Source organism: Diaporthe batatas, assembly GCF_019321695.1.
Source record: "Diaporthe batatas strain CRI 302-4 chromosome Unknown Contig00004, whole genome shotgun sequence".
Lineage (NCBI taxonomy): Eukaryota > Fungi > Ascomycota > Sordariomycetes > Diaporthales > Diaporthaceae > Diaporthe > Diaporthe batatas.
In genome coordinates, this window is record NW_025408551.1 from 2,822,329 (window position 1) to 2,847,310 (window position 24,982).

The 24,982-nt window shown below is 49.1% G+C and overlaps 7 protein-coding genes across 7 annotated transcripts; all 7 read left to right on the forward strand.

Moving 5' to 3' along the window:
• Positions 1–681: 681 nt before the first annotated feature.
• On the forward strand, positions 682–2,487 carry KVR01_004616 (uncharacterized protein; the record flags this gene model as incomplete). Its single annotated transcript, XM_044784223.1, has 3 exons — positions 682–1,174; positions 1,234–1,610; positions 1,681–2,487. 3 exons carry the CDS (start codon positions 682–684, stop codon positions 2,485–2,487), a joined length of 1,677 nt encoding a protein of 558 aa, XP_044646780.1.
• A 184-nt stretch (positions 2,488–2,671) lies between these two features.
• On the forward strand, positions 2,672–6,788 carry KVR01_004676 (uncharacterized protein). The gene is made up of 5 exons (XM_044793795.1): positions 2,672–2,929; positions 3,043–3,355; positions 3,427–3,528; positions 3,599–3,823; positions 3,902–6,788. Exons 1-5 carry the CDS (start codon positions 2,876–2,878, stop codon positions 4,087–4,089), a joined length of 882 nt encoding a protein of 293 aa, XP_044646840.1. The 5' UTR covers positions 2,672–2,875; the 3' UTR covers positions 4,090–6,788.
• A 2,067-nt stretch (positions 6,789–8,855) lies between these two features.
• Positions 8,856–9,485, forward strand: KVR01_004621 (uncharacterized protein; the record flags this gene model as incomplete). Its single annotated transcript, XM_044791541.1, has 2 exons — positions 8,856–9,290; positions 9,417–9,485. The coding sequence occupies 2 exons, from the start codon at positions 8,856–8,858 to the stop codon at positions 9,483–9,485; spliced, it is 504 nt and encodes a 167-aa protein (XP_044646785.1).
• Positions 9,486–14,146: 4,661 nt separating this feature from the next.
• On the forward strand, positions 14,147–16,120 carry KVR01_004566 (uncharacterized protein). The gene is made up of 2 exons (XM_044787943.1): positions 14,147–14,974; positions 15,034–16,120. The coding sequence occupies exons 1-2, from the start codon at positions 14,257–14,259 to the stop codon at positions 15,078–15,080; spliced, it is 765 nt and encodes a 254-aa protein (XP_044646730.1). The 5' UTR covers positions 14,147–14,256; the 3' UTR covers positions 15,081–16,120.
• Positions 16,121–16,951: 831 nt separating this feature from the next.
• Positions 16,952–18,436, forward strand: KVR01_004806 (uncharacterized protein; the record flags this gene model as incomplete). Its single annotated transcript, XM_044784898.1, has 2 exons — positions 16,952–18,133; positions 18,233–18,436. The coding sequence occupies 2 exons, from the start codon at positions 16,952–16,954 to the stop codon at positions 18,434–18,436; spliced, it is 1,386 nt and encodes a 461-aa protein (XP_044646970.1).
• Positions 18,437–19,058: 622 nt separating this feature from the next.
• On the forward strand, positions 19,059–20,168 carry KVR01_004069 (uncharacterized protein; the record flags this gene model as incomplete). Its single annotated transcript, XM_044781743.1, has 2 exons — positions 19,059–19,428; positions 19,486–20,168. The coding sequence occupies 2 exons, from the start codon at positions 19,059–19,061 to the stop codon at positions 20,166–20,168; spliced, it is 1,053 nt and encodes a 350-aa protein (XP_044646233.1).
• Positions 20,169–21,699: 1,531 nt separating this feature from the next.
• Positions 21,700–24,691, forward strand: KVR01_004644 (uncharacterized protein; the record flags this gene model as incomplete). The annotated part of the gene is made up of 5 exons (XM_044785265.1): positions 21,700–22,305; positions 23,131–23,197; positions 23,282–23,520; positions 23,553–23,648; positions 23,843–24,691. The coding sequence occupies 5 exons, from the start codon at positions 21,700–21,702 to the stop codon at positions 24,689–24,691; spliced, it is 1,857 nt and encodes a 618-aa protein (XP_044646808.1).
• Positions 24,692–24,982: the final 291 nt, after the last annotated feature.

The following is a 24,982-nucleotide window of genomic DNA, read 5'->3' on the forward strand; positions in this document are numbered from 1 at the left end:
ATGAGAGCAGAAGTGCTGGGACTATGAGGTGCGATAGACAAAGGACGGACGCCTCACTGGGCTGGGCGCCAAGCAACCAACATCGGTTGCACTGTGTTCGTCCTCACCGAGAGAACCTTGGAATGTACCACACATGATATCTTGACGTGTAAGCACAGCCGTAGTGCCGCACTTGCGCTATGGATATTGGATCCTGTGACACTGATTCCGGAATGCGTACAACTTCAAATGTTAGAACCCGTTCAATGTTCACACGCTTTGGACCTTGGTCCAGAAGACAGGCAGGGTTGTCGCCAATGAGTGTATTGATGGTCACTCGAACTATACTGAGGACCGAATTTGAACTATCACGGCGGGATCTTCAAGCCACGCAGGTTTCAGCCAATCAGACAGGCCATGAAACCGCCTCTCAAATTGTGAGGCAGGAATTCCTCGCCGTGTTCATGGGGGAACTGATCAAGATCCCGCCCGAATTCCGCTTTGTTTGTTGGCGGGTTCTTTGAGTCTCCCGAAAGTCGCCATCGGGGTGCTGCACGGGACTTCGGCAGGCCTGCTTTGGCTTTTAAGTAGGTGTTCAACCCAATTCACGTTTTATCAGATACTAGTCAGTCCATCCATGGATGATACGTAGCACTTGCATTGAGGAAATAATACTCCCCAGAGCAAAGCCAACTTACCAAGATGAGGTCGAGCCTTTTCTTCCTCTCTTCTCTACTGAGTAGCATCTCAGCCACACTCACAGCATCCAGCGGCGACTCGCCCTATTCAATTGAACTACGATCCGTCCCAGGCACCCAAGCGCCCATTCTCGAAGTTGCCCCGAAGAGTCGCCATGTCAAACTCCGCAGGAGCGACCATGCCCTTCCCAAGCACCTCGCTCTGCGGAGCGTACTGGGACTCGACCAGGATCATATCGGAAGACGCGAGGAAGGGGAATCGGCGCCGATGGTCCAGCTGAAGGGCGAGTCTTACATCGCCGACGTGACCATTGGCGACCAGGAGATCCCGGTGCTGATCGATACCGGCTCTGCGGACTTGTGGGTGGCCCCGGACAGCTTTGTCTGCCTCGATGAGAACCACAACCAGACGTCCAAGGAGACGTGCAACATTCCCGTCTACTTCGAGGGAACATTTGGCGACGGGGTGGTGGAGGACCAATACTTCTCAATCATCTGTGCGCAGGTCTTGCCACCTTGATACCATCCTCTTCCACATAAAGCTGACACCTCCCAGACGCAAACGGACAGTACGTCTATGGCGAATATGGATACGATTCCGTGACATTCGGCGGCATCACCGTGCCGAAGCAACAGTTTGCCCTGCCCTCAACTGGATACTTCCATGCATCCTCGGGGGACTTCTCGGGCATCATGGGCCTGGGTCTCCCAGCCATGACCGCGGCGAAGAAGGGCGCAAAGCCGCGAGAGACTGTGAATAACCAAGACGAGATTGCATCATACGACCCATGGTTCACAAGCGCCGACAAGCAGAACCTGACCGAGCCTGTCTTCAGCTTGGCAGTGGACATGGATGGCGGCGGGGTCCTGGCCCTCGGGGGCGCTGCCGATGTGCCTGTCAAGGGGGACTACGTCTCGACTCCGATTCTCATGGTGAGTACCGACAAGCGAATGCCCGCTTCAATGTTATCAAACCCCGATACTTACTAAACACCAACAACAGCTCAACCTCAACGGGGAAGAGCGCGGGGGCGACGAGTTCACGTACTACACCATCATGCCGGAGGAGTACATAATCGCCGGTCAGCCCTTCACCAACCACACGGACGAGACCACAGCCACAACCACAACCGCAACCACAGCCGCACCACCACCACCAGAAGGCGGCCCAGCGGTCCCAGCCCTGGAGGAGGCCCAACAACCCCAGCGCCGCCACGCCAACGGCGTCCCCACCATCATAGACAGCGGCCTCTCGACCAACATCCTCCCGCCCTCGCTGATCAAGGCCCTCTACGGCGCCTTCGCCGCCCCGCCGAAGCTGGTCGAGCTCAGCCCGGGCGGGCCGCGCCTCTTCGCCGCGCCCTGCGACGCCGAGGTGCCCTCGTTCGGCATTCGGATCGGCGGGCACGTCTTCGAGCAGCCCGCGGGCGCGGTGCTGCTCGCGGGCGCCAACGCCACCGTGGACGGCACCGCGTTCTGCGCGCTCGGGTCCCAGCCGGGCATCGAGCGGGCCGGGGCCCTGGGCGCCGCGTTCCTCGGCGGCGTGGTCGCCGTGTTTGACGTCGGGGCGGCGGAGATGCGGTTTGCGGAGAGGGACCGCAGGGGTCTGGCGTCTGATGGGACTGCTACTGGTACTACTGGTACTGCTGGGAACGGGTCGACTGGGCGGAACTCGACTGGGGATGTGACCATCCCCCCGGCTAGTTCTGGGCTTGCTAACACCAACGCTGGCGGCAGGCTGCTTCCGGTGTGGGTTCAGCTTTTGAAGCAGGTCGCTTGCGGGTTGTTGCTGGGGCAGATTGAATGTTGATATTTTTCATGTTGGTTCGGAGTTGTGAAGCTAATTGGGAATTGGGGCACAGTAATCATGTAGTCTAGTCCATAAAGCAGTTTAGGAAAATGCAAGGGGTAAATTCGGACACTAGTAATAAGCTTGAGGATATGTGGTCTGTTCCCTAAAGACTTCGGGAGGATGGTTAATTCGCGTCAATGAAGTGAATTCAGTACGTCATTTGTCAGCTTCTGCTGACACGGACCCATCGTTGATCCCACGTCCGATAGACCCGGCCAGTCCGACTCAGGACCTCATCAGTACCCCCTTCTCGCGCCTTGATAGACGAATTTCATGTCGAAAACGGTACCGAAACTTCAACCCACTGACTGTTTAGTAACTCATATTAGTATCTAAGATCAGCAAAATGACAAGTCTTGCAGCGAAAACTGTCGTGGCTACCGGGGCCTCTTCCGGGTTGGTACGTCTGTTCTGGACTCTTCAAGCTCACATCTCTCTCAGCCTGTTGCAACCTTCTGGTCGGTAGTAATAAAGCGCTGCAATGAGAACTGGCTAACAGCTGTCGTCCGAAAGGGCTTCGAGCTGGTGAAGCAGCTGCTGGCCAAGCCGGAGCCGTACAGGTTCATCCTCGGCGCCCGCGACACGGAGAGGACAAAGGAGGCATACGATGACCTCAAGTTCGACAGCACCACCCACAGCCTCATGATCCTCCCTCTCGAGCTGTCGAACCTCAAGACGGTCAAGTCGTTCGCCCACCAGGCCCTCGAGAAGCTCGGGCGGGACAGGCTGGACTACCTCATGCTTAACGCCGGCATGGCCAAGGGCGCCAGCGGCCCCGGCCCGCACGGCTCCAAGTGGTGCGAGCCATATGTCGTCAACCATCTCTGTGAGGCTCCTAGACCGGCACCATGGCTTGGCCCACGGGATGATCTATCCCAGCCACTAACCCCTTTCCAGCTCAGCACTATCTGACGCACCTCTTCCGCGAGAAGCTGGTCGAGTCCAAGTCCCGCGTGGTGGTAGTATCGTCCGGCGCCATCCGGGCCGTACCCGACACCTGTGAGAGCCTCTCCCCTCACATCCCAGATCCACACTTCACTTCGAGTTCTGGAGCTGACCGCACCGCCAGCCGTGCTCGACAACCACCTGCTGGCCGACTCTGGCACCGGAGACCAGACCATCTACTGCGAGAGCAAGTTCGCGCAGCTGCTGGGCGCCCACTGGTGGCGCCGCCAGCTGCCCGAGTGCCGCATCGTGGCCGTCTCCCCCGGCCTGATCCCCCAGACCGGCATCGCGCGCCATGGGAGCTTGAAGCTTACCATGGACATGCCCGATGCCAAGACCGTACCTGAGGGCAAGTTGCTTCCCGGAAATACACATGTGAATTGGCTCTAGATCTCCCGTTCGGCTAACATGTATGCTTGATGTTTAGGCGCTCAAAACATCTGGCGGGCCTTTACCCGTGATGACTTCCCCGAGGACCCGGAGCAGATCTTCCTCACCAGCTGGGGCGAGTGGTGGGGCAAGGATGTCTACGAGAATTCGCTTGATAAGGGCTTGCAGGACAAGTGGTGTCCCAGTCTGGAAGATATCGAGAAAGAAGAAGGCATTGCCGCATAAAAGACTGGAGGCGCCTTGTAGTGATACAACTGGACCTCAAAATACGAAGCACCAACTTGCAGCCCCGTGCCTCTGAGTTAGACTGGCAGAGGCATTTTGCCTCCACACAAATTGGCCAGAACGCCAATGGTGAAAGTGGCTGGAACCCTCCCTCATTTGAGAATTGCCAATGATTGGAGGGTAGTTGCCGCCCGACAACTGCGATTAATCTAGTGTCGCTATATGAAAGGCACAACCGTACCCCAAAGCCCTGACTCGAGGATTCTGCTGCTGTCCGCGGCCGTCTGAAATAGCAGTATCATCATGAGGCAGCGATATATGATCACGTCATCAGTGTTCTTAACCCGGTCTTCAGACTCCTCTGGTTCCCTTGGGTCTCCCGTTGGTCCTGCCCCCCCACGTTGGTCGGATTTTGGATCCTCTTCCAAGTTGTTGTGAATCAAGATGCTTATTCTGTCCCAAAGGTTCCTCGAAGGATAATATTTCGGGTCCGGATCCACAAATTTCTCCAGTTTTTGGACTAGGGATTGATTCTCTTCGGGACTTCTTAACACTCTGCAGAGTGCTCGCAACGTCTTGTTATGAATCGTCCTAGCAGACTCGACCGATTCTTGTAGTCCGGTATTTCCTGGATCTTTTGAATGAGCGTCCAGGCAGTCGGGACTTTCCTCTATCATCCTCTCTGCGCGTGAGAAGAATATGGTTGTGTTGCACAGAAAGACAGATCGGGTTTCCATATTCGGTACTTCTCTATTGAGCCATCGGTCCACTTGTTTCATTTGCTCAAGTATTATCAACCTGAGGGCTCTTTGCTCAACCGGTGATGCCCCGAAGAACCAGGTTTGAAGCTCTTCGGGTCGATACAGAAGCTTCAGACACATGTGGAGCACCACACGGTGGCCATCAGTAGCTTTGGCCCCTTGGCCTGTCCATTTTGCCGCGGCGTCCACACTGTTGCAATTAGCGGCTCTGGTTTCCTCCCTTTCTGGATTTGTTGGTGCCTCTGCTGATTCGTCGGCCGCTTGATTCACTGAGCTTCCTCCTGCTCTAGCTCTATTGCTCGCGCCGTGACTCATCGCATGTACCAGCGAGGGCTCATTTTGAGAGATCTTCTCTACAAAGGCGCCTCTCATTCCACCGAAGAAGTCCACCAATTTAGGGTCGAGATCAAGGTACATCTTTTCGATATCGGGGCGGCGCACGGTCGGGTCCCCAATGTCATGCCACTTGAATCCGCCCCAGCTCTCAGCAAAGTGATGTTCTGGCCATTGGTATATGTGCGACTGACTGTACCTTCGAAGATCCTCCTTTGCCCAATAAGTACCTTGCAAGGCAAGCGCGGTAAGAGGGAAGCCAGTCTGCATTGATGCGACTGGAAACAATGCAGGGATGTACCTCGGCGTGCAGGCTTGAAGGCCGATAATCAGTGGCAGAAAGCCCTCTGACAGAGCATCCCGATCTATAAAGAAATACTTTTCTTCGTCTGTGGGGTTCTGCAGTGCAAAGCCTTTCTGGCCCATGAACCATTGCCCAAGAATTCGTCGTCGCGCGGCCTTGGCGTACACATCCATTGTCCCCGAGCCACGGAACGGAACGTTGCCTCGGCCGTATTGCATTGAAAAGCACAATTCTTCCAGCCCTAGACCTCCTGAGCATTCAGATTTGCGTGGCTTTCCGTATCTTGAGTAAGCGCCAATAAGTCCGAGAGATGGGTGTTGTCGGAAGTCTATCTGAAACCCATGGCCAAGGACAATTGGATAGTTTTGCTGGTCAATGTATAACTTCTGGATACCGGCCGTTGCTGCAGCTGCAATGATAGCCCCGACTTGTCCGTAGGCGGGTGCAGCCATGAGATCGTCTGGTAGATAATCTGCGGAGACCTCCCGTATGCTGTCGTTCCAATCGCGAATCTCCAACTTGTCCAAGCCCACTTCTTTGAAGAATTCAAGCCACGCCGCAGAAGGGTGGTGTGATGGCCAGTGGGATGACCTCACGACCTCAGATCCCTTCGGCTGTGAATTGCATGGTCCTGACATCCCACTGGCAGTTCCAGAAGGCATGCTGGACTGTTTCGCTCTGGAGACATTCCTCCGCTGGAGTTTGCGACCAGTCTGTGCCTCGTTGGGGGTGTTCCGAGTCTCTATCTCGTGATTGTCAAAGTCCTCTTCGACATGACTACCATCTAAGGAGTCTTCATGCTCTGTTATAGGCGGGAACAATTTCTCCAGCAAGATGGGCGTTGATGCTGTGTATTGGAAATTCATTTCCGTCCAAGACCATGTTTTTCGAGTTTGCCTTGACCATTTTCCAATAGCACGATTACTAGTTACTCGTCGACTTTTTCCTGTGGCCGAAATGGCTTGGAAAATAGTTGCCGAAGCAAATAATAGGGCGAGAATGCCGATCAGGACCGTGATCGAAAAGCTTATTGGGTCCCAATTGATTTCTTTGTCGTCGGCTTTCTTTTTCTCGTTAAATGATTGGAGTAGTGCACGCAGGAGGCAGTCGGTTGAGTTACTGTCCTCAGGGCACTGGAAGCCGTCGGACCCCATTATCTCGCGAGGCGTCTTGATAATGTAGGTCGAGTATGGTCGAAAGTAGACGCACTGGGGCCAATTTGTTGTGGGGCCTGTTCGTCCGATGGGAAGATCGCAACGAGTGGTTGAAGTATACTGGGATAGAAGTGATCGACTCATGACTGCGTCTTTAGCTGTTCAACGGCTGAAATACTCGTCTAAAACTGCCTTGAAGCCAATTTGAACTCCAGGCAACTGTCAGCCTGATGGGTGGCGAGGGAGGGCTCACCGAATCTAACTGACGAATTGAACTGCATGCACGGCACACAAATTGGGCAAGGTTCTATCCGTGGCTTATAAATGGTAACCCACCATTTCAATAAAATGCATCAGAAACCTGCTTTAAAGGTGCGCCACTCTTACTTGAACAGGGATTTCCAGTAGGACAGCAACGTTGTGCGACTTTAATCACAGTCATAAGGCGGAATCTAGACCGGCAACGAGTCTCCTCCCATTCTGACTGGCTGGTGAAATCGGTACACGAATCGAAGAGTTGGTATACTTCCGTGTTCAACTTGAAGAGGAGTTAGATGGCGTTGCCCAGCCTAGGTGTGTAAATGCACACTACCTCACCGTGCCTAGCAGAGGGAAAAGATAAGTTGATCCTGGGATCCCACATCTATATTTAGCTAAGTATTCGAGATCTAGCTCAACTTCCTTTTGATATCTTGGAACTTGAAGAGGTACCTAGGTAACAGTATGGGTTTGTGTCGTCTTAAAATAACACTTCTGAGCCCTCGCACACGTTCGTCATCCTATTCATGACCAGGGTCGTTTATTAACAAGACAAGGGCCTCGGGTCCTCCCGATAGACGCCAAACACTGTGCTTGGCGTGACCTGACGCCGCCTCCACATCGAAAGTATTTCTGCCAAAAGCAAGCTGCGGAGATTCTGAGATTTCCAGCCAGTGTCATGGTGCTGCGCAGGAAGTGCTCGGACATCACACCAAGTGCTGTCGGGACCTGCTCGCCGGCCGTCGTCCTCTATTGTCGAGCTCCTCCATAGCCCCTTGTCTGAACTAACGACAACATGATCTACCCTATTTCCACTGTTTCAAGAGCTTACAACTTATTAGGTCGTCGCTTTATCACTTGAGGTCGATTTGAGCGCCTCCCAATGTCTCGTCCCAGACCTATCCTGAAGTTAGCGTTGATCTTGTCTGTCTAACTCATGATCAATGGTGGGATACAGACATGAGTTAATCTTCGGCACTCGCTACTCCGAGTCTCCGCCGCGATGTACATGTTGGATTTGAGAAACTGGGTGTGATGCAGCCGTTGTTCGGATATGTGTTGGAGATGGTTGCACTGGAAGCCGAGCATGGCTCTCTCCGTGACCCGGGTGTACCATCGTGCATTCCATAGTGGAGGCATGTTAGCCTTAGGCTGTCTAGGTTTTGCCAAGATACTTAGGTTTTCACAGTTTTCGCCTAGGTCCTACATAATCCTTCATACTACATTGGCAAGGAACGAGTCTGGTACGGGTAAGGCTGCTAGTTAGCTAGATCTTACGTGGGACTCCCTAGCGATTCCCATTAACGTTTAAATCTTCTTGGCTTGACCATACACTAGCCGCCGAGGTCGTCACATCCTACGAAACTATACTCACCTTCCTTCATTGGCTAGACAGTATAGGTCAATGAACAGTTTCCATTTAAGTGCCAGGCGCCATTACAACTTGCATCTCTTGAACTTGAGAGAGACTGCTGCCTAAACCTCCTCTTTGGCCCATCAAGTGTTGATGGAACGCCCTTCGTTGATGTAACGCCCGTGTACTTGTGGAGTTTCGGACCCCAATGTTTAGTCTCGAACGCTAACTAGGTGATCCTTCGCCCAGACTCGATGTTTCCCAAGCCCAGACTCATTCTTCACTCTTCAAGCAATTCAACATTCCCCGATTGGTAGGTAAAGTATTTATTTCACGCGGGTACGGCGCATGTAAGAGAGGTTGGCGGTGAGTGAAGCCCGATGGGAGGGCGACTAACCCGGGCCAAGCGTACCTAGGCAGAGTTCCGTGAGAGTTGGTAATAATACCTAAGTATCAATGCCCGGAGACGTCTAGGCCGAGTTCTAGTTGATAAATCTATAAATGAGCGCCGTCTTCCGCTGTTATGCCTGTGTAGAATGTTGCTCTTCATCCTCCTCACTCATCTACACTTCAGACCTGAACACCAATCCCCCCTAGCCACCATGCAATTCATCTCTATCCTCCTGGGCCTCGTTGCCACCGTGTCGGCCATCGACATCTACTTCCATAACTCTGGCGACTGCTCGGGCGCCGCTGCCATCTGCACAAACGCCAACCCAAACATCTGCTGCACCGGCAACTCGCCCACCGTTGCCTACCGCGGCGTCCCTACCAACTGGAACATTGATGCCTTGGGCTTCTCCGGTGGCGGCTGCGGCTCGCCCAAATGGACCGCTCAGCTCCGCGGGGACAACTGGGTCTGCATGAGTGTCAACTCTCGGCCCAACTACACGGGCTCCTTCTACTACTTTGTCGGCCGGAAGCGTGCCGCGGACAGCGCCTGCGAGGGCTCTGTTGCCCCTGACACCCTGGTGCTTGCTGATGGGGTCACCAAGTATGACATTGCTGGCTTCGACGAGGCCAAGGTTGCAGACCTGGTAAGCTCAATGGTTTATATTTGAATCCGGTTATATTTTCAGCTTCTTTTTGTGTTGGTCACGTTTCAAGTTGTTCGGGAACAAAGACATCCTTGATCAAAGTGTTGACTCAACCTTTTTAAACAGCTTGCCATTGCTGGCACTGGAGCTGGTCCCGCAGAGATGCCGGAGGAACTGCAGGTCAGGCGCAAGTAGAATCACATTACAAGATCTTCAGGGATACAAGGGTGAAAGTCATAAAATCATGGAAATATGTGGGTTTGAGTGGGTGGTTGGCTTTCATTCCATGGCACAGGCTTTGTGCAAGTTTGTACCCAGCAGGACAGTTGCTCATTGACTGGTGCCACCAACTATACACTTGCAAAAATTGAACTTGTTTGAGTTGTTAAAAGTAGGACGCAGGTGCCTAAAATCGGCTGTGCCTTTCGTTTCCTGTAATAGATCGCAAGTGGGGCAAGTGGGACTGCCGGGTAACAAGCCTCAGGCTGATTAGCGGAGGTAGAGCGCAGTGCCGACCCAAGTGCTTGCTCCTAGTAGTAGAGCAACCCTCAATGAACAGCAACTGGTAGAAAGTTGATAAATTGGTATGTCATTTCTTATTAATTTGATATGGCACCTGAAAACACTATAAAACTCCAGTGGTTTTGTATCGTTTCTAATCCCCGTATATATAAAATGTATGTGGTGTAAGGCTCAACAGGCAAGAAATGATAGTGTGACGAAAGCTGGTCTGCGGATGGTAGCTTATATGCTCTTTGAGTTAGGCGTATTCTCTACTTGTAAAACCTACAAGGTGACGGCTTGTGAGGGAAAAACATTCTATTGATGATGTGATCCACGAGCGGTCTCCCGGTAGATATGGACCTAGGTGCACCCCTTGCATAGATTGCAGATGTGACGAATTCAATCAACCCCCATTATTATGTCAAAAGGGACAGATATACCGATAACAAAAGCTCGTGCCAAACGTGCCCAGAGAACTACTTCATGCAGATTTGATTAGATACACGAACTCGTGATCTGTTTACCTTGTTGGATGGAGTCAATTAGCTTCAGTTTCCGTCGGGATGGCAAAGTTCAATCTAGTGTGACTGGAATATATTCTAAAAAGGAATTCTTTCGGGGATTGCATGAGCTGCCAGGTGCTTTTCCACCCACCCTTAACCCACAGGATTCGAAGCTCCAGGAGTCATTGGTCTGATAATTCCTCAAACTCTTGTATGACCCACAGATAGGAATTCAGCCGAAAGCAATCCATAAATGCAACAAAGCATCGAACACGATAAAAGTCTTTGAGGTATTATTTCGCTTTTCCAAAATTCCAGGCAGCTATATGTTTGGAGTGCCTGAGTGGCTGAGCAGCACCGTGTCAGCATGCGCCTCACGGCTGCAGGATTGCCTCACGAACTTAGGATCAAATATTCGCGCACCTTGAAACAAACATTTTTAAATTTCTATTAATATATTACTTGTTTATTCTTAGTTATTATAATAGAGTAAAGGATCTAATATATAAATATTCTTACTTATTAAATGTTCTTCTTAAATTAAATATAATTTTAAAAAACTAGAAGTATAATAATTATATTTATTTAAATTAATTTTATATTATATATTAAGTAGAGTATATAAATTTATATTCTTTTATTCTATATCTTAAAGTGGTGGTTATATTGATTTTTAAACATTAAAGTTAGTAAAAAGGCTTATATAAAGAGAACGAAAATTTACGCACCTAAAATTAAAAAGCGCACACTTAAATATAACTAAATAATACCTATATATATATATAAATTTATTTTAACTAAGGCCCACTATAATAATTAGTAAGGTTATTATATACAACTAATACTTAATACTATTTTCTCACTAATTAATAAAAGAGAGGTTAAAAATTATATAAATTATATATATTAGGGCTTAAATAGATAATATTTTAAATATAATTTATACTTAATTATATATATACTTAAATTTTAAGTTATATACTCTTATTATTATTAATAAGGTTATTTATAGTTAGATCTATCTATAGCAATTAGTTAATAGTTCTTTATATCCCTATATACTACTTTTTAACTACTAATAGGGTGCTTAAGGATATACCTAAGAGAGTAGATTATCGCTTTAACTAATAGTTTACTTACCTTATAAGCTTTACTACTAACTACTAATCTTATTAAATAGTCCTTTACTAAATATTACTATTATAAATATCCTTTTTATTTAAAAATTATAAGATTAAATTATTTTACTTTTAAACTAAATTTATTTATGAAAGAGAGATTATTATTACCCTTATTTTATTCCCTACCTTATTTCCTAAATTAATAATTATTAATTTAATTTACTTACTTATTATAATTATTACTTAACTTATACTCTACTTAAAAATACTTACCTTATTAATTATAAATATAACTATTTTATAAGGGTATCCTTAATCAATTTAACTTACTTTAATAAATAAACTATAAATAAAGGGTTATTAATTAATAAGTTATAATTAAACTAAAAGAATTTATATATATTAACCTTTTAAAAATTATTTAACCTCCTTTCTATTAATAATTTAATTAATATAAATTAAGCTATATTATATAAATATAAAGTAAATATAAATTAATTATTAATAATTATTTTATATAATTTTACCTTTAAGTATTTATATAGCCTCCTTTTAATATTTAAAAAATCTAAAACTACTTATAAAACCTATATTAAAAAACTTTCTAACTACTTTTACCTATTAAACTTCTAAAAGGAAAATATTTTCTAATATATCTTTTCTAATTTAAAGTTATAAATAATATCCTTTAAAGCTTTATAAATAACCTTAATAAAGTAAAAGTATTCTTTATTTTATAACCTAAATAAATTTTAAACTTTTAATATATACTTTTATTAAAAATATTATATATAAATTAAAATTAAAAACTTTATAGGTTTTATAAACCACCTATTTAACTATAATCTCCCTTTTTTTATTTATATAGTAGGTCTTTAAATACTAAATTATTATTTATTAATTTAAAAACTCCTTTTATAAATAATATTAAGTTAAATTAAAAACTTAATAATTAGTTAAGTACTTTATAAATTTAAATAAATTAAATAGAGTTTAATAAATATAAAGGACTTTATTTAAAACCCTTAATAAAATAGTTATTTTACTTTTTATTAGAGTATTAAATAAAGCTATATTTAAATCCTTAACTCCTAAACCCTTTTATTATTAGCTTTTTTTCTTTTATATTCTAAGCTTAATACCCTTTATTATTTTTTTAATATTAAAAATAATATTTATATTAATATAAAAATATAAAATTAATAATAAATATAAAAATATATACTTAATAATATTAATTAAAATAATATTATAATTAATAATAATAACCTTTAAATTTATAACCTTATATTCTACTAATAGTAATTTAATTTATTTTAAAAGCTATTAAAAGCTTAATTTCTTTTATTATTAATAATACCTTAAAATAAAAGTAAGTTTTTCTTTATATATATTATAACTATACTTAAAAATATAATATTTTCTTATTATTAGTTATATAAATATAATTAAAAAGAAATATTAAGTAAAATATTACTCTTAAATCTATATCATTTATTACTTTTATACTAAAAGATACTAATAATACTTTCTTTTATTTTAAATATAATAATATTAATAGTTTTATTTTTAAATTAATTTAATATTACTTATATTAATATATAAATACCCTATTTTTTTCTTTATTTTATTAATTAAAACTTTATTATATTAAATTTTAATATAATTATAAAATATTCTTATTAAAATATAAATTTAAGTTTTTTAGTTTTATTATGAAAAATTATAAATAGTTTAAGAAAGGAATTTATATTAATTTATAATTAACTTAACCTAACTTTATTCTATTCTAACTACCACCTAAAGCCTATAATAAACATACTTTTCTTCCTAAACTATAAGTTTCTACTTACCTATTATAACCTTAATTATATAAATAACTCCTTACTAAGGGTAGTTAGTTTTAATTATAATAATATTATAAATAATTAAAGTTAAAAATTATTATATATTATAACTATAAACTAAAATCCTTTAATTTACCTTAAAATTATAAAAACTATTAACTAACTAACTAATTTTATAGCTTTATTTAATTTAACATTAAATTCTTTATAAATATTATATTTATTATTAAAAACTTTAAAAACATAAAAAATTAAAAAGTACTAAAAGCAATAATTAATAATAATAATACTATAATTCTAATTATAATAATTAACTTACTAATATAGTTTAAACTTAAAATAATCTAATATTTACATTATTAACTATAATATTTAAAAACAATATTTAAATAAATATAATAAAAATTTAATCCTTAATTAATAATTTTTACTACTTAAATAATTAATTTAACTTATAATTAAATAATAATTAATAAATATAATTAAATAGGAAAAAAAGATTTTACTAAATATATTAAGTAAAATATAAAAAGCACTACTTAAATAATCTAATAAGTAAAATAAAGTCTTCTAATTAGCTATAACCCTACTTAATTATATCTAAGTATATACCTTCTAATTTTAGGTGTACGAATTTCCGTTCTCTATATAAAGGTACCTTTTTAGGAAAGGATAGGATGCGCGGTATACGTTTTTTAGGTGCGCGAATATTCGGTCCCACGAACATCCATCGCCTGTTTACATTCTGGTACTGATTAACCGCCCTGGGAAGTTGCTGTTCAAATGCGGTGTAGCGCCAAGCTCGACGCTGATCACCTGCAACTTGACCAGGCTGCAATTCGCTCTCATCCGCTGGTACTCACAGGCGACGGCTTGGCATAAGACCACCTCACCACCCAGCTTTGGAGCCGTCCTCACCCGTCCCATTCATCTCTCCCCGCGTACAGGGCAGCATTGACATCCCCCCTTGGTCGTCTAGCACATCCATACCATGTCAGCTCCAGCAACAGCAGGCCCAAATGCAGACGGGCCGCCCCAGTATGATGCGGTCGTCGACGTGTGCGAGCCCACCATTCTCATACTCGCCGGGCAGTCCATCCATGCTGAATCAGCTGACTCGGCGCCGCTCTACCAGCTTAACAGGGGTATCGCAACCCTGACCCATACAAGCCACAACGTCGAGTTACAGCGTGTCCAGTACAGCGTCAAGACGACGCCGGGCGGAGAGCCGGCCGTGAAACCTCGCGACAGGCACATCTACAACCTCAGGCACGAGCACAAGGTCCCTGGCGGGTATGACTCGTGGCCCTCGGAGTCGCCAAACTTCTACATCGAGCCTGTGTCCAGCACCACCAAGGAGGCGGGGACCCTGGGGCTCAAGAGGTCGCGGTTCCCGGGGCGGAAACACTGGACGGTGCTGCGGGTTGACAAGTCCGGGAAGCACAGCAAGAAAGATCTCGGCCTCCCGACCTTTTACAGGAATACGAAACCGGTGTTTGAGATCGACCACAAGAAGGGAGGCTATGAGTGGACGGACGGGGAGGGCAAGGCCGTGGCTATCGAGGACGAGGGGGAGGACACACACCGGCTGATAGTCACGGCGTCGTTGCCACGCAAGACCTTGGATGCGCTGGTGGCTATGTGGTGCTGTCGCATGTGGCAGTATTCAGCAGACAACACGGAAAGCGTCTACCCTACCATGCAAAACAGTGAGTACAAACAGAGGCGTGCCGTGCAAAGGCTTTGCATTTTGCTAATGGAACGGAAGCAGTAAAGAGAAAGCTGAACCTTCAGAGAGATTTTATGAACAATTAATTAATCAAGCCCGCCGCCAACCCGCGAAGCCCTCCCACGTCTTCCGCGGCACATGGGCCGTTGTGCAAAACAACGTGCTCAGGCACCAGGCCATCCTTAGCCGGGATGGTGAGAATCACCGTCTCAGTGGCACCCGGGAATTGACTTCGATGGCCTTGGGCGCTCACCGCAGCGGTATCGGCAGCAAACGTGACCCCGAACTCGCCGCCGACCGCATAAGCGCTAGTACTATTGTCGGTCGGCAACGTGACGTAAGCCAGTCCCGAGAGGAAGATGACCCATCTGAAGGATTTCAGTCTCGCGCATAGTCTCGGTCCAGAGCAAAGGAATGTTCATCATGGTTTGGGGTGAGGGGATCGTGGGTCTTACTGGTTGAAAGGCGCGGTGTGGAGCCCGCCGTCAAAGGCGGCGGGTATGACAGTGAATGAGGCATTTCCTACATCTCCTAATAGTGCCGTTGCGCTTCCGCGAATACCCGGTGTTGCTGAGGATGCGAATGGACTGTCTAATTGCCAGCACTCTATGGTCGATGCGTTATTTGCCGCACCGGTGGCGGTGATGTTCAAGCGCAGTGCCTGTGCTGCTCGCGCACCGAGGCCAAGAATGTCGAGCATTTGCATATTGGTGGTTTCTTTGTCCGACAGTTATGTGACGAGATGAAAGCTTGAGAGAACATGAATCTGGAGGCAAGGAGTCTTTTTCAACGCATAGCGAACTTCTACAGAATTGGCACTACAGTACCAGCCGGGAGCGTACATCGTGACCAATGACGGTGGCGCATATTATGCAGCTTGGTACCTGGTACCTAGTCATAGCCTGGTTAGAATTCTGACACAATAACACATTTGATGCGTCTAGCGCTAGGGCTGACCGTCACGGTGTGAGTAGCTGGCTTGGAAACACGAGAAACCATTGGCACGTCATCAGATTCAATGGTTGGTTACTGTATGCGCATCGTAAAGATACCCGGCATATGCGAAACCACTAGTTTAAGGCTTGAGATGGAAAAAAAGGACACGCACATTATTAGGGTAGCGCCGACACACGCTCAAAGAAGACAACATGTGACTGGTCCGGGGTATGCTTTCCATCTACGTAACAACTCTCTTCTTGGGGGGGGGGGGGGCTTTTCTTCTTTACAAAGTCAGTCCTTGCCAATGGGAATCGATATGTAAGAGACTATCCTATAGAGGTTACGAGTACCCCGTGGGAAGGAATCCGGAACAAGGCCATTCTGGACAGTATGAGGTTGTTCTTAAGGGGCTGGAGAGAAGACACGATAGTAAGCGAGTCTTGCAACGCTTCTCCTTCGTGTCCATGGACCCGAAAAGATCACTTGGCAGTTAACCCAGCAACTTCTTCGCGCTAGTCAACCCGAGAGGAGAGTCTCTTCGAGAGTCCGTTTTAATTATGATGGGGCTGAAAGGGAACTTTGTATCCCATGCATCGAGTCGGGCACGGCCCACATGGCCACTCCCTTCGGCATACCAAGGGAGTTCACACCCACAGACCATGGCTCTGGAGCCATGTCCTGACAGGGTCCCGACCAGTTGACCAATTGGCTGTGAAACTTCTAGTGTGCCGTCCCATTTGTCGCAGCCACAGTTCCGCCCACGGAGCTTTCTTAGCGAATAATAGTTGCGGTATCCCAGGAAGCCGTCACGGCAAGAATTCCGCGCAGTGGATATTCCATAGAAACAGATTACTGACCTGGAACTCCCGGACATTGCTGTTTCAGGCTCCCTATAAACTGTGAGGGTGCGCAGATGTTGGCGATATATCCATCGATCATGTGCAGATGAACCCTTTACTTTGTTTATCGAGATTACATTACCACATGCTGCCCTACTGGCAAGTTGTCTTCGCACAAGATGCTATTCCACACGCGCATTGCCATCGCTGTTTTCTCCGTGGTCGTCATCTACTCAGTCATTCTTGTGAAAAGAAGACAAGCTGAGATCAACGACCTGTTCAGATTCAGCGAGAGTTTGCCTCACATCTTCGGACAGATTACCTCACCCAGCTGGCCATCCATATTCGGTGGTTCCGAAAAGCTTCACCTTCCTCACATCCAGGACCTCTGCTCAGAAACAGTTTGGACCCCGAACCTTTGGCTCCACTGTCACAAGGGATGTGGACCTAACGGGACATCCCTCTGCGGCGGGCTCAACAACGCCCGGAACCGCATAACAAGCTGCCTGCGAATGGCCATCGACGCCGGCGCGGGTCTCATCATACCCCCTGTAGCAATGCGCGGCGACGACCTCGAGGTCGACCCCAGAGGCAAGGAGCACTGCGCGGACACCTGGTGGGACCTACGCTCGCTGCAGGACGCCATGGCTGCCAACTGCCCACAGTTGCAGATGCGCGTCGCCTGCGAAGGGCTGCCATACAAAGATGCGATCCCTCCGCTGGGAAGCATGGCAGACAAGGCGACGATCGAAGCCCCGCCGCAAGTAATATGCCCGGCGCCGGGCCCATGCTGGACAAAGGGGGCCTTCCGCAAGGGCCTGGCCCTGCCGGCGATACTGGCGGCTTCGACAGACAAGAAGACCCCCACGATCATCCGGTACGCCGACTCGTTCCTCGGCTGGAACTACCGCGGCTCCGACGAGATGGACACGATCCGCAAGGAGCTGCACCTCAGCCTCCCGTTCCGCGCGCAGCTCCTCGGGCTCGGCGACACCATCGCGCGCCGCCCGCAGCTCGGCGGCGGGGCCTTCATCGGCGTGCACCTGCGCGGCGAGAGCGACTGGCCGTCTGACCGGAGCTCCCCGGACCAGCAGATGGCGGCCTTCGAGGAGGAGATGCTGCGGATCCGCGGGATGGGCCCGGATGGTGAGGGAGTGTCGGCGGTCTATGTCAGCTCGGGGGACCAGCAGGCGATCCAGAACTTTCGGGAGAGGCTGGAGCCGCTGAACTTCACTGTGCATGACAAGTGGACGATCCTCAAGGATGAGCCAAAGATGCTGTCGCTGGTGAATGAGATGGATTTTGATTCCATGGGGGTCATTGATTATCAGGCCCTTGTCCGGGCTGAATTCTTCATTGGTGTGAGTCTTTTTGTTTTGGCCCTTTGACTTCTCCTGAAATCTCGTCCCTTCCAGTTCACCTCAGACCCCCCAAGACATGCTAAATTTGTCGTTCTGCAGGTCTTAATGAGCACAATGAGTGCATATATCGCGTACACAAGGACTGCCAATCACGAGGAGGATTTCTTCGATAAATACATCTTCCCGGATGTTAATTTCCTCGGCCCGATTGCCCACTTCCCAGAGCCTTTCACCATTCGGGGTAACAACCACACCAGCCTGCTGGTAACTGATGGACAATACTACATGGACTCCTTCCCTTGATGGGTGCCAGCATCTATAAGTTGCATTGTCTTGTGGCCTTTGGGGCACTCATCGCGATTCTGGCTGAGTGGTGGACGTGAAGAATGGGGGGGAATTACACGACATCCTTCATTGTATTAGATGAGGTACTTATTGTAATCCAAATCGAAGACCAAACAGCTTTCGAAGGACCACATCCCATATCGAATCCATTGTCTTGGGCTCTCTACTGTTATTCTATGCCAAAGTGACAGCTGATTGGGAAACATTGGCACGGAAAACGGGAAGACCCAAACATGCAAGAGCAAGGCATACGACAAGCTGTTTGACATTGTTGGCAATTCGGTCCGATACTGGCAACCAACAAGTTCTTCAGTCTATAACCCAGTGAATGGCATTGAATAAGCACAGACACATTGAATTATCTGCCTACATCACTGCCCAGGTGTCATTGATCTGATCTCCAATCCTACTTAATGCAAGGCAAAGGGCCAACCTGCTAACACATCGGTTGAACATAAAAAGGTCGTCCGTTTTGGCTCTCCATCGTCGGCGAGCTGCGACCTGCGACCAAGACCCCAGCCATCCTGGTGCAACCCGAAGCATCGACAGCCAACAAACACGTCCATTTCCTCGACCTGAAATGTTCAAGTTCATCGACCCGCAAGAGAACGCCCCTGGCCGCCAGCCAGCGCGGAAAGACGTCACCGTCGAACAACTCGTCAGCTGGCTCGGTTGCCCCGGCATCACCGACAGCGTCACCGAAGACGCACTGAAAGTCAGCGGCAGCGGTGAAGATGTAGTCTCTCTGCAGGACGAAGCGCGCGCCGAACGCCTCGCCGCCGACCCCGAGTTCCACCGCTGGCTGACCAGCAAGGAATCGGGCCATCTCCTCGTCCAGGGAAACTACGACCAGGCATCGCAGATTTCGGGACTGTCGATCTTTAGCAGCGCGCTCAGGCGCGCGCTGTGGGGGGAGGCGCCGCGTTGCATCCCGCTGCTGTTCTTCTGCGGTTTGCACACCGGACCGCCGCGTCGCCCGCGCGCCTTGAGGCTGGCTGACAAACAAGCACAATCTGGCCCGCCGCGATCCATTGCTGCCATTTGCCTGGAGGAGCTGGAGACCGTCGGCCACACCATGGTCCGTAGCCTCATCTACCAGCTGGTCCACCGCCTCGGAGATCATCATACCATTGCCATCGATTGTTATGACATCGTAGGCATCAAGGCAGGCAGCATCACTTGCCTATGCAACCTCCTGTCGCACATCCTGTCCTCGATGCCCAGCAACACTGCGGTATGGTGCCTGATCGATGGTGTGGAATTTTACGAGCAGAAGAGGCCTTGGTTCGACGTCAAGTTGGTCCTGGAAAAGCTTGCGCGATTTGCGAATCCGGCGGACAACACGAGAGGAGGAGCTTCCGTTCGTATGCTGCTTACGACCCCGACATCCATGGCGCGCGCGCCGCAACTGTTTGCGAACCCGCAGGTCGTCTCGCTGGCCGCGATGGCTGGGGAGCAGCGGGACCCTGACCGCTGGGCACTTCGGCGCATTCTGGACGAAGAAGTTGAGAAGGCACACGGGTACTGGAAGCCACAGAAGCCTCGTGCAGATCTGGATGACTTTGAGGCTTGTCTGCGCGGATGGAGGTATCTGATGTCATTTCAGATGCCCGTCACCTGGCCGGGGGAGAGGGACGCTCGTGACCTGCCGGTGTCACGTTATGTCGGCCAAGCAGGCTACGAGTTCTAGGCGTTACTGGAATCAAAACAGAGATGGCCCTGGAATCCGGACCTTGGCGCAGGACTCTACATGTGGAATTTCGGTTCTTGGAGGAGGCTGGACAGAGGGATTTCCCTCTAGAGCTTACCTTGGTATCCTCTGTTTCTTCTGTCTTTTTTCTTTTGGAAGGGGGGGGGGACAAAACGCGTGAGGTTTTATGACGTAAAAGCGGAACCACTATTGTAGTACAATAGCGACTACCTTGTATCGCGACAGATTTCTTGATTTCTAGTATGAAAGTCAAGTTTTTCCTCTCCACGGTATTGACAGGGGACAAAAGTACCTGTGTACCTAGGTAGTCATCTGGCGCCCAGGGTCACCTCGTAGGGCGTGTGTTGTTCTCAGATCCATAAATCTTGAATCCCTAACTGCATTCGAAATCAATCTTGGCCACCAAACACCGCTGATGTTCATTTACTCTACTGCGATTGAGCTATTCCAGCAACATGCCACTTCCAAGGTTGTGACTAATTTTGACTGATTATCCATCATCACCCTAAATTCGACGCCAACAATACTATTAGTGGGCTCAGTTCCAGACACCCAGCAGACCAGCCACTACTTACCTAGGTAGGTATGTGGTTTCGCTTCTATTCCGTATACGTCCGAGGACATACATGGCGCCTTCATACGGTGGTAAGCACCTGGGCACTCAAGACCCAGCGCTTGAAAAGAATACGATGCCGATAACGATAGTTATAATACGATAGGTGCTTGTGGCCTCAGCCTTGCGACGCACAGACAAGGCTAAGGGGCACCGTCTTGACGACGGCGTTGACGCCGCGCTACCTAGGTAGGTAGGTATGTGTCATGATTTCTGCCGTCAAAGCAAGGTGAACTAGTTTCGCTTCTATTTCTCATATGTCTGAGGATATGGAAGTTAATACCATTGTACAGCAGTAAACGGTTTAGACCTAGCATTGTTAAAAAGAAAATAGTATTTTAATAGGTGTATGTGGCTTTAGCCTCATAGTGTCTAGATAGGGCTAAGGGGTACCGGCTTGGTAGTGTTGTTAAACTTGTAGACATGAGTACCTAGCCTGTGGGTTAGTTGCTGCTAAAGTAGTTCTATGGCGAGACTAAAAGATGGTCGCTATGGAAATGAAGCCCACAAAGGGAATCTCAGTCAAAATTTTAGCCCTGTTTATATACAAAGTCAGCTCAAGGAACATCCAAATCCTGCTTGACCAACCTGCTTGACCAACCTGCTTGACCAACCTGCTTTCTGCCTAGGATCACAGATTGTAAACACAGTCCACCGATTCTGGAGGTAATGCTTGAAATCTTCCCGCCACGGCGCACCCGTTAATGTGCTATTTCTAAATCTTCATAGAACCACGGAACAGACGAAACTTTCCTTCCGACCTGAGTCAACTGGACCTGGGCGTGAAATCGATCTCTGTAGCGTTACGCAACGCTGTGCCCCCATAGTCAGCATCGAATGACCCAAACCATTGAGCTTGTGGCCTCGAGACAAAGGAATCCGCCTCCTAGACGAATGATGTCGTATCATGCCCCACAGAGTCCTTCGCGACAGCATGAAATTATTCTGTACACAGTTTCACAAGTCTCCAACGCCGTTGGCAGGCCAAGAATCCTCACCGACTTGCACTTCCTCGACGCCAGGCGCGAGACTTTGGTCCCCTCAGAAGAACGAGCGCATGCCGAGCAGCTCGTCAGAACCGACGAGTTCCGCAGGTGGACTCAAAGCCGAGGGTCATCACAGCTCCTCGTCCACGGCCACCTCCCGGCAGGCGCCGCCCGCGGCCGCCCGTCAGGGCTGTCCTACGTCTGCCTGTCACTCGCAAACGTGCTCATGGAGCATGCCGACCGTTTTATCAATCTGGTATTCTTCTGCGACATGGAAACAGTCCACTACGGCTGGCCAAGAAGTGACGGCCGCGAGATGATCCGGAGTCTCCTCTACCAGCTCCTGGCGCAGATGCGTCGCCTCGGCATTATCCACAGCTTCGCCTGGACCCCACAGTATTTCCAGGACATCAGGAGGGGTGACCTGGATGCTCTGACCGCCCAGTTCGAACATCTGATCTATATCACACCGCCCCATCTCACGATCTGTTGTGTGGTGGATGGTACGAACTACCGCGTGGGAGAAGACTTCTCAGACGACGCGACGCAGATGCTGCAGTGGCTTCTGAGGACTTCGATTGATTCAGCACCAACGGGTGCTGCTTTCAAATTGCTAATTACGAGCCCTACCTTCTCACCGCGTTTGATACATATAATCCCGGAAGCATTCTTCGTGTCTTTGGCGCCACAGCCTGATATTGCGAGACTTGAGGGGGAGATCAAACAACTGATTCAAGCACGAGGGGAACCCGAAGAGGACGCGATGTACTGGTTCGGGGGTGTCGACTGAATCTGGTCTGGATAGAGTGTTCTGGCATTTGATAGAACAAGACTCCGAGTTGATTGCCGTACTGGGAACTACATATGTATACACAAATGATGCTTGAACATGTCATTGACGAACCGACCTTTCGTTGCAGATCTCATGGTAACTATGCCGCACACGTGCGCCATCAACAGCGGTCTGTGGCCAAGTGTACAAGATCATAAGTCATTTCTATTGATAACATTCAAATATCAGTCGCCGACCTTGAGCCCGGAGCCGTCTTGTGCACAGCCAGTCTGGTGGCTGCCAACACCTCCTGGAGGATATGTTCCTACCAGACCAAACAAGGCGCCATTTGAGCGGCACCAGCAGCATGGAAATGCTTCTTCGCCAAGAGCACTCAATAGAGTTTGCGACCCCAATGCCAATTTGGCAGTCGATCAGCGACAGGCCTAGCTCTGTCTACCCTAACACGAGGTAGAGCAGGCCATTGATCCTTCAGGATGCGACTCTCATCTTACTTAGCAAGCCGGCCCGCATAATCAAGGTCACATTGGGGGCCGGCATGGGGTGCAGGCACTTTCGTGGCTGAATATTGCCTGCCTCTTTCCTTGGCTTGTCTCTGCAAGGGATGCCGTCGCCCGTCCAATCCAGTGGGAATACACTGCACTGGCCACCCCTTATTATTATGACTACAGATCTACCTCCTTGCTCCGGGCCGTGCCAGCTTCAACATCAATAATTACCCCCAACCGTCGTCCCACCGAGGCGATGGCCATCACCGTGACGTCCCTCAGGACTATAGTGTCCACAGGTGCATCTGCCACGCAGACCACGACCGTCGCGACGACTCTGACCATCACCCCGAACCCGCTGACCACCGCCTTCGAGCCGCCGCCCTACTGCACGCAGAGCTACCTGTCCAACTGCCAGACGGACGTCGTGTCCGGGACGTACCCATGCTTCGTCTCCGTCTACCCGCAGGGGGTCTGCGATAGCAACGGCCAGTCCTGCTACCCGCCCATCCCGGGCGTCCTGGACAACACCTACCTGTACTCGCCCGGGCTGAGCTGTCCCCGCGGCTGGTCGACGGCGTGGAAGGAGGTGCGGACGCCCACCGGCGACGACGACGAGGAGACCACGGCGCATTGCTGCCCGACGTGCGTGCTGATGAGCTGAAGACGACTTTCCCCCGGGAGCAACATGTGCTCGGGCTGACAAGCGCTGATCATATCATCGCAGGGGACTCACCGTCACGACGTACGGCATCTACTCGACCTGGTGCGAGGGGACCGTCACCGCGGGGCAGGAGACCATGGTCGTCAACGGCCTCTCGCAGTGCCCCGCCTCGACGACCGTCTTCAGCCTCGGGCGGGACCCCGTCCAGCTGACCTGGCTCAACGCCGACTCGACTAGCATGTCCATCTCGGGGACCCCGGTCTTCACGGTGTCGGCCGAGCGCGTCGCCCTGCTCTACCGGTCATCCGACGTGGCAGCCGCCGCCGGGGCGTCGTCAGCGGCCACGGGCGGCGCGGACGCGGGCCCGGGACCGTCCGGCTCAGCATCATCAGGCTCGGGCTCATCAGGTCTGTCAGCCGGAGCAGTAGCAGGCATAGCCATCGGCGCCGCGGCCGTCGGCGTCCTCCTCGTCTCGGGGCTCTTCTGGCTGTGCCTCCGCCGCCGCAGGAGCGCCCAGGGTCCCGCGGCGGCGTATTATAACAGCCAAGGCGGGGACGCTCACCACCCACCCCCGGCACCAGCGCATGCTCCGTCCCCCGGCCACGCCCCGGCCGGAGCAGCCGTGCACGAGCTCAAAGCCTCGGGGTGTGCGGTCTCCTCGCCCCAGGTGTTGCCCGCCGGCCACGCCGCGCCGAACGCGACGGAGCTGCTGGGCAGCACGCCCTCGGACCACCGCTGGGTAGGCCTGCCACAGGATGGGGTGGACTCTCGCCGTGGCGGCGGGACACCCGTGCCTGTGCCCGGGGAGGTCTCGGTTTCAAATGACTACTATCAGCTGCCAGGGACTTATGAAAGGGGCCAGGGGCCGCTGGACGATTCGAGGCAGAACACGCCGATTAATCTTGTTGGTCCGGGCGCTGGAGGGAGAGGGTATCCGCCAGAGAAGACTGGTTGGTGAGTACATAGGTAGTTTGTTAGATATGTAGTTAATGAGACTCATCTGGGTCGTAACCGGGGAGATGGAGACCAAGCTGGAGACACCAGCTGACACTCGTCTGAGCACTGACGAGCCCTGATATCTGTGCTTTGATGTTGGTTTCCGAATAATTTTCATGGAAGAGTTCAGAACTCTATAACCTGACCACGACATCCGATTAATGTTCGGCCCAACCGTCAATTCGTGGTGTCACATTGAGTGTATCCACGGCGCCCAGCGGCCAACAGTTGCAGCTCTAGACCACCAGCAGCC